At 38.0% G+C, this 16,242-nt stretch overlaps 1 protein-coding gene across 3 annotated transcripts in view; it reads right to left on the minus strand.

Annotated features, from left to right (window-relative positions):
* LOC127628940 (ankyrin repeat and SAM domain-containing protein 1A-like) overlaps positions 1-16,242 on the minus strand; it is a 161,595-nt gene that overhangs the window by 75,406 nt on the left and 69,947 nt on the right. For all 3 annotated transcript variants that reach the window (XM_052105924.1, XM_052105925.1, XM_052105926.1), the window contains 2 exons: positions 5,530-5,826; positions 1,020-1,095 (listed from right to left, as the gene is read on the minus strand). In XM_052105924.1, the coding sequence (XP_051961884.1) occupies positions 1,020-1,095; positions 5,530-5,826 (373 nt within the window). The remainder of the gene's footprint in view (positions 1-1,019; positions 1,096-5,529; positions 5,827-16,242) is intronic.

Raw genomic sequence — 16,242 nt, forward strand, 5'->3', positions numbered from 1 at the left:
TGGTCCCATGGTGTTTATACGTGCATACTATTGTTTGTACAAATGAACGTGGTACCTTCAGTCATTTGGAAATTGTTTCCAAGGATGAAGCAGACATGTGAGGTCTTGGATGATTTCTTTTGATTTTCCCATGACGTCGAGCAAAGAAGCACTGAGTTTGAAGGTAGGCTTTAAAATACATCGACAGGTACACATCCTTTCATAAGCTAATTGGCTAATGGCTAAACATACATTTCTGGAATCTTCCAAGCTACTTTACGGCACATTTAACGTGAATGTAAACTTCTGACACACTGGAATTGTGATTTAGTCAATTGAAAGTGAAACAATCTGTCCGTTAACAACTGTTGGAAAAATTACTTGTGTCATGCACAAAGTAGATGTCGTAAACTACTTGCCAAAACTAGTTTGCTAATATTAAATCTGTGAAGTGGTTAAAAAATGAGTTGTAATGATTTCAACCTTCAAGCTTCTGACTTAAACTGTACAGTGTAATGCTATATAAGCACAGGTATTGAGCCAAAAGTTGTTGGCCTTTTCTGCATATCGCAGCGCCATTTTGTGGTCAGTTCTGCATAACGAGGCAGCACATTATAGCTTATCACGGCCCATTCGACCCGTTTCACGGACTACCCACCGGCCCGCTCGTTTCTCCAAATGGCCAGTCCACCCCTGATCGGCCCCAAAGTGCGTCGGCCCACCAGGAAAATGCCCGGTATGCCAGATTCCAGTCCAGCCCTGCTACCAGGATGTCTTTGACCGTTTGGAAGCATTATGACAGTTTTGGTGCAAAAAACTTTAGACATTATCAGTGAACCTCAGGGAAGATAATAAAATAAAATAAAAAATTTATTTCATGACCCCTTTAAGGCTATATCACAGATTCATGGTAGCCCTAAAAGGTATTTGTGTACATAAGCCACACTTAAAATATCTGAATGTCATTGCATAAGTAAAAAAAATAAAACCAAGTAGCAAACCAATCAGTTGGTGTAAAACAATAGTAGCAGTTTTCTTACCAGCACTGAGAAGTTTTTGTACCACTTCGGTCTTTCCAAAAAGAGCAGCTTCATGTAGGGCACTGCCTTTTTCTGTCTGTTATCACAAACAAACAACATTTGCACAATTATTAGCCATATTCATACCTTTTCTCACAAAAGACACAGAAATTGCACAATAATTTTGGAGTTCTGAAGAATAGAGACTTGAATTTTGCGACTCAGGTCAGTTGTTTGCAATAGCAGGGTCCAATTTGACACATCAGATCCCAAACTCATTTTCTCACTACACCAGCTTCTCAGCACGCTATTAGACAAACCCGACTGTCAATCCGCACAACAATGTGAGCCACTGTTTGAGGGCATACAGAGAGAGACAGATGGCTGGTTGTTAAGAGTGTGAGCGGGTGTCTCAGGTAGAGACAGTTAAGCCTGGCGAGGTGTTAAAGAGCCGATTTCTCAGATCACAGCGAGAGACACAGAGGTGAGAACTGTGATAAAACTTGGATCTCAGCAAACATAAGCATGAACTAATATGTGGCTTGATAGGTTAGTCGGACTGAAACAGCACTTGAAACCCATTTTACTTTCATAATGTGACACTTTTCAAAGGGGAAAAACATTGTAATGCAATGGCGGTGGGGACAAGAATGGAGTTAGGCGGTGGGATGGGGGTTGTCAAAAATAGGGCTTCATGATGTAATTTTATAGGTGGAGCATTAATAAGTTCAAAATTTTTTACCTTCCAATGGAATAATGTGCACAGATGAAACATGTACAATAAGACCAGGAACATGCATTAAGTAAATGGGGTCGACTGATTGACAGGTTTAACGGGAGGTCAGCATGTTGTTTCAAATCCTTCCGCTACCCTACGATCAGCCACATTATGCCGAATTTCTAACAACCACCATCTCCTATCAGATATTTTTGCATCAGCTCTAGCATGTTTACCTTCCCCTGTGGTGCAAAATAGAAAACCAAGGCTATGTTTAGAATGGGATACTACAGTACTGCTTAGTTCACAGTATATAGTGTTTACTGTCTAGTATTATTTAGTTTAAAAATGTATGGGGAAAAAGCATGCATTATTCAACAGCAAACATTTCAGAAATTTTGCTTCATTCTCCATACGTTGCATTTTTTTATCCATCTTAACTTGGGCAGTATATTATCTAATAACTGTCAAAAAGGAGTATTTGTGATTACTTCTCAGGACACTTAAGCACATTTTACCCCCTCATTTTCAGTAATATAACACCTAATCCTAAACTATTCCCATTGTATTCAATGATGATTCTCATTACCGTGAGACAATATATTTTTTTTACACCTTTACAGTAAAAAATATGCTGTTGTACAATAATTTTTTTAAGTCAGCAAAAATGAAATGCAGTACCAAGGGAGTGCTGCTATGGTGTATAAAATGTAATGTGTCACACAACACACACACACACAAATATATTTATGTATACACAATGATCAGACACAGCATTAAAATCACCTGCCTAATATTGTGTAGGTCCCCTTTGTGCCACCAAAACAGCGCCAACCCGGATCACAGAATAGCATTCAAAGATGATTTTCCTCACACCACAATTGTACAGAGCAGTTATCTGAGTTACTGTAGACTTTCAGTTCGAACCAGTCTGGCCATTCTCTGTTGACCTCTCTCATCAACAAAATATTTCCATCCACAGAACTGCCACTCACTGCATATTTTTTGTTTTTGGCACCATTCTGAGAACATTCTAGACACTGTTGTGTGTGAAAATCCCAGGAGATCAGCAGTTACAGAAATACTCAAACCAGCTCGTCTGGCACCAACAATCATGCCATGCTCCAAATCACTGAGATCACATTTTCCCCATTGTGATGGTTGATTAACTGAAACTCCTGGCCTGTATCTGCATGATTTTATGCACTGCAGCCACACGATTGGCTGATTGGATAATAGCATGGATGATTGTTGGTTTTGACTGTATACACAGGTGCATCTCAAATTTTCTGTAATTTAATTAAAAACATGGAACTTTCATATATTCTAGATTAATCTTTGTTTGTTGTATTCTTGATGATTATGGCTTACAGCTCATGGAAATAAAAAAATCCAGTGTCTCAAAATAATAGAACATTTTGAAAAGTATGTTAACTCATGCACTAAATATTTGGTCAGGGCTCCTTCTGCACAAATTACTGCATCAATGCGGCATGACATGGAGGAAATCACCCTGTGGCACTGAGGTGTTATGGAAGCCCAGGTTGTTTTGATAGTGGCCTTAACTCGTCTGTATTGTTGGGTTTGGTATCTCTTATTTTCCTCAACAATACACCATATATTCTCTATGGGGCTCAGGTCAGGCGAGTTGGCTGGCCAATCAAGCACAGTAATACCATGGTCAGCAAACCATGTTACTAGTAGTTTTGGCACTGTGTGCGGGTACCAAGTCCTGCTGTAAAAGGAAATCAGCATCTCCATAAAGCTTGTCAGCGGATGGAAGCATGAAGTGCTCTAAAATCTCCTGGTATATGGCAGTATTGCCTCTCGACTTGAAAAAAAACACAGTGGACCAACACCAGCAGATGACATGGCACCCCAAATCATTACTGACTGTGGAAACTTCACACTGGACTTCAAGCGACTTGGATTCTGTGCCTCTCCACTCTTCCTCCAGACTCTGGGACCTTGATTTCCAAATAAAAGGCAAAATTTACTTTCATCTGAAAAGAGGTACTATTTTGAGATTCTGGATTTTTGATTTCCATGAGCTGTAAGCGATAATCATCAAGATTAAAACAAAACAAGCCTTGAAATATTTAACTTTATGTGTAATGAATCTAGAATATATCAAATTTCCACTTTTTGAATTAAAATTACAATATATATATATATATATATGTATAAACACGATATTAAAATTTTTGAGATGCACCTGTGTGTGTGTGTGTATACAGTATCTCACAAAAGTGAGTACACCCCTCACAGTTTTGTAAATATTTAATTATATATTTTCATGTGACAACACTGAAGAAATGACACCTTGCTACAATGTAAAGTAGTGAGTGTACAGCTTGTATAACAGTGTAAATTTGCTTTCCCCTCAAAATAATTCAACACACAGCCATTAATGTCTAAACCGCTGGCAACAAAAGGGAGTACACCCCCAAGTGCAAATGTCCAAATTGGGGCCCAAAGTGTCAATATTTTGTGTGGCCACCATTATTTTACAGCACTGCTTTAACCCTCTTGGGCATGGAGTTCACCAGAGCTTCACAGGTTGCCACTGGAGTCCTCTTCCACACCTCCATGACGACATCACAGAGCTGGTGGATGTTAGAGACCTTGTGCTCCTCCACCTTCCTTTTGAGGATGCTCAATAGGGTTTAGGTCTAGAGACATGCTTGTATAACAGTGTAAATTTGCTTGTGTACAGCTTATATATACATATTATTTCCACATTGCAGTAATGAGAATTTGAGAGGTAAAATGTGCTTAACTGTCATAAAATAAGGTCACAATGTAAAAACAAATCTTAATGGTCCTAAAAATATGCTTTATTTTCTGCTTTCAATATATATATATATATATTTATTTATTTATTTGGATTAAAATAGGACCATTTTCTTGATGGGTTTCCTGAGAATAAACTTACTGCACATTTTGGCAAATGTTGTAGGTCATCCAGGTATTACATGCATACCAAAAAATTGCATTCTGTGCACAGTACACATATTGCAGAAATAGTATGAATAGTATTGTAGTATGCTTACTAGGAATATCATAAAATACCAATACATTGATTAATTCTATAAATGTTATTTTTTCGATCCACTTTTGAGTCATCAATATATTAACATTATTTAGCCTTCCAATTCAGTCAGTTGACCTTTAATGTAGTCTGGCATAATAGCTTTGGGAGACCATAAGGGGTGATTAACAAAGTGAAGTTTGCAGGTTAGTGTATGAAACTGGTGTATCTGTGCTAACTGAATGATTATAAATGGCAACGTTTATTTAGTAATTTCTTATATAGGTTTGTGATTACTTATATATATATATATAAATAATTTATTTATACTTATTTTTAACTTGTATGTAAATAATTGTAATTGAAAATACATTGTGTAAGCTACATATAAGGTACATTTACACAATCTAGTGATTATCCAAAGGAGTAAATAATACTTTGATAATGTTTGAGTCTAATTTAATGGAAAACTGCGCTGCAGAATTGGTGTGCGTGTGTTCAGAAAAATGTATGAAGAGACAAAAACTATTGTGCAATGAGTACCCCTATTTATATCTGAAGAAAATGCTGACATACCATAGATCCATAATCAGAGAAATTTTCAGATAATCGATGCGTGGAAAGGGCATCGATCCCAAGCCTAATGCTTACTATTCCCAATGTAGCCCAAACAACTGAAAATATCACAATTGTTGTGTATCACGTTTTGCACCAGTTTATGACACAGGGTAAAGAATGACATTTATATCAAATGTGAAGGCTCAAATCCTCCCCATAATCACCTGGTAGTTGATATCCACACCGGTGGCCAGCAGCACTTCCACCACGGACAGGTGTCCATTGCGGGAGGCCAGGTGGAGAGGGGTGTGTTTCTTGGTGTTGGAGCTGAGCAGATTTGGGTGAGCGCTCAGCAGAAGTTTGACCACATCCAGCCTGCCATAGAGTGCGGCCAGATCGAGTGGCGTCTCAAACTTGTTATTGCGCATGGTGGGATTGGTCAACTCCTCCAACAGTAACTGCACCACCTGAGAGTGGCCGTACTGAGCCGCACAGTGCAACGGCGTCTCATTGTCATTATTCTGTAGAGAGGAGGAGGTAGAGAGATGTTAATTGACAAATCTCAGAAAGAGCTGATGACTCCAGTGTTTTGTTTCGGTACAAGCCTGTTTTCATCAGACAAAGAAGAAAAGCTTGAAAAACTCAATTTCAATCATGATGAGAGTCATTGGTACTGATTGTAGGTATCATGGGAGCCATTGCTGAGCACTTGAACAGGTCACAAAGCTATGTGATTTTTTATATAGCTTTGAATTCAAGCCTGTTTTAGGTGTATGACCTCGTCAAATAGTGTTGATTCAAAACAGAGCAGAATTGTAGCAACTTCTGAGACAAACTAAACAAGAGAACATGCAGATTCCAAGTCCCTTGATAATGGTTACGGGGAAAAAACCCAGATAAAGCATTTCAGCCTTATTCAAACCGCTTGTTCATCCAATCGTTTTATGGAGACAGCGATAGATAGAGAGAGAGTGGAGAGCATGCAAACATGCAGACAACATGTCGATAACACGCACACAACAGTGGCTCTTGTTTCTGCAGTCATTTGCACATTAATGTACCTTAAAACACACAAAACAATCAATACCACAATATTAAGCTCACAATATAGATACAATATTGCAAAAATAACACCATTTCACATATCCAGTATGACCATGTCTCAGACAATGCCTAATGTATTTGTAAGCCCTGATGTATCCAGAAACTGTCCAATAGAGGGAGCTCTTACACATGGTTTGTTTACACACTGATATGGGCAAAGTCTCACAGGGATAGATAGTTTACCTGAAAATGAAAACTACTTACCTTCATGTAATTTAAAACCTGCTTGACTTAGTTTCATGTAACATAAAAAAGAGGTGTTAGGAAGTGTGTCCACGTATCTCTTTTCCATACAATGAAAACAAACAGTGAACAGGGGCTGTCAAGCTTCAGAAAAGTGATATAGCCAGATGAACATTTCTGAAATCTACAAAAATATAGAAATGTTACTTATTCTTAAAAAGCTGATTTTGTGTTTGTTTGTTTTTTACTCTCGAAAAGATTTTGACATTACTGTTCATTGTTTTGATGCGAATAATGAATTCCTAGATTCAACATTAGGCCCTTTCCCATGGCGCCTAAAGCCAGTTTTAGGTAGTTTTTCTCCGGGACTAGTGCTTTTCGTCGCTTTCACACCTGAGGAACTATAGTTCCTCAAAGCCGTTTTAGGGGACATTTTTAGCTCCTACTCCAGGGTTGATACTTTTTGGGGCTTATAGTGAATGTGGGAGGTGCTGTAGCCTGTGACTGGTCAAAAACCTGCATTGAGAAAGGAGAGGAGCTCCACAGCTGCCATTAGTAAACAAACTAGCTGCTGGCCTGGGGGGTGGTAGTTTGGTGACCACACCCCAGCTCTTAATAATCAAAGTAGCTAAATCATGCTGTATTTTTCATGAAACACACACACACACACACGTGCATTGGTGCGGCTATCCTTATGAGGACTCTCCATAGACATAACGATTTTTATACATTTACCCTTGTAATTACCCATTTGTAAAGTCCTTTTGTATTAGTATTCATAATAGTGAATAATCTAGCAATATTAGCTAAATAAATAAGAAATATTACATTACATTATTGTAATATTTCTAATAATATTTATAAATATATATTTCTGTCATAGTTTTGTTGTTTGTATAGATGCATTGGCAATACTGTGTGAAGAACAATTATGCCAAGAAAGTAGCTTTTAAATAAGTGTAAAAATTAAGCCAAAGACAGACAGGCAGGCAGGCAGACAGACAGACAGACAGACAGACAGACAGACAGACAGACAGACAGACAGACAGACAGACAGACAGACAGGTCAAAGCAAGAGCCAATGGGACACAGAAAAGACAAAACAATCAGAGTGAAAACAAAACTATGCCTGCCATTTTCTCCCATAGACAGTAAGAAGAAAAAAAACCTGACTGACACAGCACCTTTATACGGGGAAGAAAAGGAAAACCACAATACACACACCGGAATCAGATCCCTTTTATATCAGTTCTCAAATCTTTGTTATGAGACTCTGTTCTCCAGGTTCTTGTGTAAGGTCGAGATGAGGGATCTCAACCAACATACATAACAAACTTAGGAGCTTTTCAGTGACCAGAGCCCAGGACTCCATGTCCATTTCAACCCGATCCCACACAAAAGAGCCGCCTTCTCACATCTGAGGCGCCTCATGAAACGCCAGATCTGTTTTTCTTTCTCGCTCACTCCTTACTCTGTAAGCAAATTCTCGTGAGTTTGCATTTCTCTAGTGAGGAAACGGCCACCACAGAAAGTCCTTTGAAAACAGTACAGGCTTCACACAAGAGATTCACTTTCATGTTGGCTTGATTCCACAGTGGGAAACACTGACAATATCAATCTTGTATGTGCCTAATTTTAACTGTGATTTTGTCTTTATATATATTATATATATAAGTAGGGACGAGTCAAGGTTATTTCTTGTGGTTATCAATATTGTCACAAATGTTGTTGATTGAGCTTAACTTGCATTGACCACGTAACATACATTAGATCGTACCAAAACTTCTATGAGATTCCAACTTGTAAAAAGCATGCACGTCTTTGTAGAACTTGTAATTACAAGTTGTAAACTTGGAATTTTATGAAAGCTTTGCCTTGACAGTTGTGAACTCAACAGTTGAATGTAGCGAACTCATTTTTTCTTTGATATGCCATTTATTATGCCATTGATACCTGGAGCATTTTTTGTTTTAAACATTTTGCAAGAAAATATAGAGGTGAGTTAATGAATCAGTGTAGTGATAAATATGCTACTGTAACAACAACAAAGGCATTTTAGCATTAAAATTGTTGCCATAGAAATGAATAACTTGGCAGGTCTTGGCTATCTCATAATAACAGCAATTCCGAAATGGCGTAAATTATGGAAAGCCGAATTGACATTTATTCATTCGCAGGATATGAATTGTTGATATCAACAATTCAATTGTCCCTAGTTAAATTGCTAAAATTCATTTAAAGATATCAAGAATTACAGTTTGTAGTAGTTGAATTACATTTTTTATATCAAGAATGTATTTCTGTGAGTGATGACGCCATTTTTTTTATATTGAGAATGAAAGTTTTTACTAGTGCGAATGTAATTACTGATATAAAGAATTAGCATTTCCACAAGTTGTCATTGAATTCCTGATATCAAGAATTAGCATTTTAACTAATGCTAATTAAATTGTTGATATTGACAATCAATGTCCTGCAAATGAGTCAATTCAAGTTAATTTGGCTTGCCATATGTGCACGCACCATTAGACCACCGCCCATCACATCAACCACAACAATGTCCTCTCTCCTGCACAAAATGACTGACAGGCACATCAATCATGTGAGTGTTGCGTTCTTTTTGAAGCTTGTAAGCTTCAATCCTCATTCATGGTCATGTAAAAGAGTGATCAATACAGTTTCTAAAGTTTCACATTTTGCATTCCAAAAGAAAGAAAGAAAGAAAGTAATATGGGTTTGAAACAACATGAGGTTGAGTAAATGACAGAATTTTCCTTTTTTGATGAACTATTCCTTTAACAGGCCAACATTTCGTCAAAGTAAATGCCTATTATTTTTAGCTCTGAACTACATACGATAAAAACGAATTCAAAATTACTCAGCTTGGCGTTCTCTTCACGTTTGTACACTCTCTCTCTTTGTTTAATCAGCCTGATGACTCTTGTTCTCAGAGAACTGTCATCCTTCATCTCATCGCATATTTATATGTGTGTGCACGTATCCATATGCGAGCGCATGTGCCCTTCCTGAGGGGAGAAACCAAACGATTTAACACAATACACAAACTTCACATGTGCACTGCCTGAATGTATGAAATTCAGTATTTAAATCGCACTAGAGATAGAAAAGAAGCCTTGCGTGTTGGCCCATGTTAGAATTATTCTAGAAGGAAGAGGGGGTTTGTTATGATGTCAGGTCGGACCACAAGCATGTGTATGAGTGAGTAATAAGGAGTGAAAGTTGACCTACAACGTGATGTCATGCTGATTACATCATCACCGCATAACCTGTATTGAGGGAGGCAGGGGGATTACATCATCAATGTGTGTGCCCTGTGGGAAAGGGGGGTGGGAACCGCTGCCATGGCTGCTGCCACCAGAGTGCCTCACAAGAGCAACAAACACATGCACACGTTTACTTGGCCACATGAGGACATAATATAAACATAGTTTTTTATATTGAGCCACTTAGAATTACTATAGACTAACCCTAACGTGACCCCTAAACAAAAAAACTTCTTACATTTTTAGAATAATACTCTAAATATACTAAAGTATTTAAAAATGTATTTATAAAAGTATTTATATTATTTAATTTAAGTATTTGTAAAATTTATTAAATTGTGTCATATTTATTTTTCATATATTTGTTTTTAGATTTTTTAGATACATTTTATTAATTATATAATTAATATATTATTTATTTTAAAATACGTGATTTGTCAATAAGTTTGAGATTTATTATGAGGGGTTGTTTAAGGACCCGTCAATCTACACCTGCATCAGACATGCTTGTGTAGTGTCTCGAGTGTGTTGCATCATAAGCATAACATTTTTAGGTCACTGTGTCATGTTAAATATATCCCTTAGTTCGAATATGCGCTCTATCAAGTCTTTTGAACGCAAGAACGTAAAAAACTTTAGCGCGTTATTTTTTATAAAATGAATTGTGCTGAATTAAAGCATAAAATCGACAACCCTAATATATTTTTTTACTTTTTTATTATTGCTTTTATGTGTTTGAATCCTTCTCTTTTTTGCCTAAATCCTTTGAATTAGTGGTAATCTAACCCTGTTATGCATGCTCTTGACAGCTTTCAGATTACCGTTCTGCATTTGTGTCAAGCATCTCAACATGCATACTTCATGTTCTCATGAGAGCACGCAACGCAATGCTTTCCACATTAACCATACACACCCACACACTGAATATCAGCTCAGAACAGCACATTACATTTCTGAAACTGTCCGAGGGATGTTCGGTTCCAAGATATAAAAAGCTTTTAGACAGAAAAAAAAAACTATGTGATTTTAAACAATTAATGTCACAAAAAGACCACAGGCCATGATATATTGGCTGCTTTTAAACAGGCTTTGCTTCACTGTATGCTAGATATCACAGCCCACCAGAAAGATAAAACTCTAGTGTCTCACACTGAACTACATTCCTACAAATTATTTAAGGTTAGATTTTTTGCAAAACCTAATGAGCTGCCTATCTACAAAGCATTCTTAGACAGTGTTTCTTAAAGATATAGTGCCCTCATGTTATTCCAAACCCCAATGATGGAAATATTATCAGTGTAAACTTTCATGTCTGTCACGTATGAGAGAAACTCATATACGTTTGGAACACCATGAGGATGAAAAAAAGAGAAATTGTAGATAAAAGTAAAATCCATTTAGAAATGGACTGTTTAACCCAACATTTGTGTGATGTAATGCTCATTAGAATATCCCATCGTTAGCTTAGCAACCAGAGGCGGCGGCAGCCGATTTTGCCGGGGCTTCAGCCCCGAATGTTTTGAGTGTAGCCCCGAATGTATTTTGAAAAGTTGACTGACAAATATGAAACCGGACAATAGCCTATGTAAACCCCCGAAATCACAAGTTGCCTTATTTCATTGTGCTTTGGCTTTGCACATACTGCATACAGCCTGTAAAAATAGACATAGGCATAATCTAGCCTATAGAATAAGTTCCTTTGCTGTCGGTAGCCTATGGGCGACTCCGTTTCTTCCTCTCTGTTGAATATGCAGCAGGTAGGGGAGGAGCTAGCACAGTCTTTGACATCCACTAACGTTACTTAGTGGCGAGTTAACGGCAATTAGCAGGAAAGACAGCAAAAATTAAGCAAATGAGGCTTTGGGGATTTTTCTGAAAGAAGTCAGTGGGTAAGAATTCACATTTGTTTTTGTCCTTAAAGTCTTAAGATCATCATCTAGCTGGCTTTCACCCACAGTAGGCTAAACCTCAAGAGTTGTACCCTCTAACCTCCATGTATATAGATTGACGCAGCTTGGTAGCTCCGTGTTAACGCATTTGCATCTCACGCCGGAGACCGCGGTTCGAGCCCCGTTCGCAGCGTACTTTTCTTGTTTATCAGGTGTTGTTTTCGCTAAGGATAACCAATAAGCATTAACATAAAATGTATGTGTGACTTGTTTTGTGATATTAGTTTGTAGGAAATATACATTTGATTTGATTAAATGGTTTTAGAGTGTAGCAAAGATGAGCAACAGACTGAGGAGCAGCAGCTGTGCCAGAATCAGGCATGGAAACTGGTAACAATTAATCAGTCACTTTACTTTAGAGAAAGTTAAAAGTGAAACATTGTTTATCTCAATGATCCTAATGAAAGAATTTTGAAAGATGAACATTGAGAATTATATACAGTTCGATGCCATGGTGTGCCAATGAACTTAGACTAAAGTCATTCATGTATTGCTTTAACTTAGGATCTTATACATCATTTTGACTATTTATGTCAAAAAATATCAATTATTTCTATTCAATATTTTTTTTACCTCACTTTACTCACTATAATATAACTCTTTTGTGATGACTTTATGTTAATGTACATGAAAATTCAAGAATCATGATAGATCTTAGGGCAATCCCACTGATCTGCTCTTCCCAATACATTTTCTTCAATAGTATTGGTCTACAATTTGAAATATGTAGCACTTGATGAATTAGTTGTTTGAAGCTGATTTGCAATAAGTTATGTGCTGTATCTGTTCTTTTGCATCACAGATGATTCAGGGAGGAGAGAGGATGAGTTAGTCGAGGATATACTAGAGTGGAAGATTTAGGAACTGTAGAAACAGGCCCAGCCAGAGCAAAACTCAAAGAATACCCTCTCACCAGCTTTGGACTACAGAGAAGTGGTTGCTAGTGTGAAAATAAAATTGTCTGGGCTAAGCCCCGGATGTCCTTCAATGCTGGAAACGCCTCTGTTAGCAACATGCTAATGTCAAAACGCTATCATTTCACTGCAGTGTACCAAAGTTCAAGGTCAAAGGTATATAGTAAAAAGAAGTGTACACTTAAGATCTAGTGTGAATGAACCTTTAGAAATTAGTGGTCAATGTAGGCATTACACAGCAAGGCAACTCACTACATTATGGAACACAGCAAATATGTCCACTGGGAATTATGATGACAAGGCAATTTTTGTTTACATTTTCACACAGACTGTGTTAACTAGTTCAGTTGTGAGAGAAAGGGAGAGAGAGAAAATCCCCACAGATATCATCAAGGCAAAGTGGAGCATTTTCTAAATAAGGCTCTCCTGAAATAAAATCATAGTAGGGAGATGAAATCCACTGAGGGAGTGTTTGCCTTTACATCAGAGAGTTTATTAGTTAATTAGCCGTGTTTGTTAAGGCAAGTATCACAAGTACTATTATTGGAGCAAACGCCTAATCCTACGTAACTCATCGTTTATGCTACATGAATGATTCCTCAAATGTTGTGGCTTGTTGAGTACAGGTGTGATGTTACTTTTTGCAGACCAACAATTTTAGCCTAGAACCAGAATACCATAGAGATTTGGGTTGAACTCTTTAGACTTGAGCCAAAACGCAACCAATATTAATTTACATTTTTCACCTTGTGGATGATTAATTTGGTGAGAAAAAACTATAAACTGGAGGGACCAGAACCTTTGTAATAGGTTCTTTTGAACTGGTCCAGTAGAGGGAATCTAATGAAAACTGTCACGGAGATGTCTTATTTATCACCAAATACAAATAAAAACCCCAAAAAAACATGAAACTATATTTCGTACAAAAAAACTTAAGCCTACGTTGAGGGATAGTTCACCCAAAAATTTACATTTTCTCCATTTATTCACCCTCATGCCATCTCAGATGTGTATGACTTTCTTTCTTCTGCAGAACAGAAAATAAGTTTTTATTAATATCTCAGCTCTGTAGGTTCATACAATGCAATGAATGGTGATCAAACCTTTGAATCTCCGAAAAGCACATAAAGGCAGCATAAAAGTAATCCATACGACTCCAGTGGTTTAATCAATATCTTCAGTAGCGATACATTAGGAGTGGGTGAGAAACAGATCAATAAAGTATAAAAGGACATAAATATTGATCTGTTTCTCACCCACAACTATCGACATATCTTCAATACATATTGAAGATATGTATTTAACCACTGGAGTCTTATGGATAACATTTATAGTGACTTGTATAGGAGCTTCAAAGTTTTAGTCACCAATCACTAGCATCATGTGGACCTGAAATATTGTATATTCTTCTAAAAATGTTTATTTGTGTTCAGCAGAAGAAAGTCAGTCATGCATATCTGAAATGGCACAAGGGTGAGTAAATGACAAATTTTTCATTTTTTAGGGGGTGAAATATTTTTTTCTATTTTTAAGCTACTTTCTAAAACACTTTTACTTTTTTTTTTTACACTCAACAAATTCAAAATAATGTCTATATTAAAACATCTGTGCAGACCTTTCTGCGGTCATAAACCCAAACAGACATTGATATGAACATAACTCATGTTTTAAATGTATTTTACATAAAAACTATTTAGAAATATGTGTAAGCCAAGTAATGTACTTAAAAGTAATGAATGTCAGTAACTTTTCTAATGACAAGAATTTAAATGTAATGTGTTACATACATTTTGACAAACAATTTGACTACAGTTACTAATTACTTTGTAATCAAATTACACCCAACACTGACCATAATGCATCGCCTTAGCCTTTCGTTTCTATCCAGGGGTGTTTTTGTTAATGAAGTGATCATGGCTCATGGTTCTATTGCCACTAGCCTCAAACTGACATGTAAGCTGTGTCCCAATACTCTTCTCCCTGACGACGGCCATGATGTCTGTCCGCCTTGTTTGTGAATTCAGCATTTGAGAGAGGCCATCACTGCTTGCACTATTGTTTTTTGCCAATGTCGGAGAAGCGGTGCCGTCTAGTTGGAGGCTTCACCCAGATGTGGTGCAGAGCATATGGAATCAGTTTGGCAAAGCAGAAGTGGAAGCTTTGGCTTTTCGCATCAGAGGCAACCACCCATTGTCGATTGCGGTTTGTGAAGACAGAGACATCCAGCCCGTTATGGCCGGATGAGCCATCTCTCCAGTGGTTGAACTGCCTACTCTATATGCATTTCATCCTATTCCACTGTTATGGGAGACATTTCACAGGATCTCCCTGTGCAACCAGGGGGTGTTTCTTGTAGCGCCCCAATGGCCAGCTAGGCCTTGGTTTCCCAAAATTCTGAGACTATTGGTGGGCAGAAATCTGCTATCGCAGATGGAAGCCGATGTTTGGAATGCAGATCCAGCCTGTCTGCAGTTTTGGGTTTGGCCTTTGGGTTCAAACCTCTTCTAACTGATTGTGAACCTTCTGTTGATCATACTACTGTTAGTGTTAGTGCTAGGGCTACATCCACACGTCAGCTCTACGCTGCATGTTGGAATTTTTTCTCTTCATGGTGCAGGGTTAGTGGGTTGGATCCTACACACTGTGAGGTTCTAAGAGTTTTCCATCTTGGATGCAGGCAAGGCGGCTCATTAAAGGTAGACACTGCAGCCATTTCTGCGTATCATGTACAAGTTAGTGGTTCTACTCTTGGTTCCATAATCTTGTTTTTAGTTTTTTTTTTTTAAGGGTGCGAGACATTTAAGGCCAGCCTGCAACTCCCATTTTCCTGGGAGGGATTTACCACTTCTGCATGACTTACTCTGTTTGCCACCATTCAAATATTTGCAGATGGCTGACCTCAATTGGATATCTTTGAAAACTACCTTTCTGTTGGGCATCACTTCCAATAAGCGAGTCAGTGAGTTACATGCATTGTCTGTTAGTGAGTAGTCTTGTGTCCTGTGCGAGCCTTGATGTGTTACGTGGATGCTACCTTTCGTCTTAGACAAACAAATCAGCTATTTGTTTGCTATGGTGGTGTCCGTAGGGTATTGCTGTATCTAAGCAGAGATAGTCACATTGGATTGTCCAGTCGATCACTCTGACTTACAAGAAAGCCCAAAAGCCCTTGCCCGGAGGTATCTCTTGTCATTCTTCTAGGGCTGTGTCTACATCTTGGGCTGCCTTTAGAGGAGTCTCCACAGCGGATCTGTGCATCTGCTACCTGGGCTTCTCCATGTACATTTGCCCGCTTCTACAAGGTCAATATTGCTACCCCTCATGCTGTGAGTTCAGTGGTTCTTCAGGGACAGCCTTGACTGTTTTTCAGGTGAGTGGCATTCCTCATGACTATTTTGGTAGTAGGCATCCACTAGAGCTTAAACACTGCCTCTGGTGGTCAGGAGGAATGAAACGGAAAGCTAAATATGTAGGTTTAGAGCGGAGGAGGGCGGGGCTGGAAC

The sequence above is a fragment of the Xyrauchen texanus genome, chromosome 35 (genome assembly GCF_025860055.1).
Source record: "Xyrauchen texanus isolate HMW12.3.18 chromosome 35, RBS_HiC_50CHRs, whole genome shotgun sequence".
NCBI classification, from domain to species: domain Eukaryota; kingdom Metazoa; phylum Chordata; class Actinopteri; order Cypriniformes; family Catostomidae; genus Xyrauchen; species Xyrauchen texanus.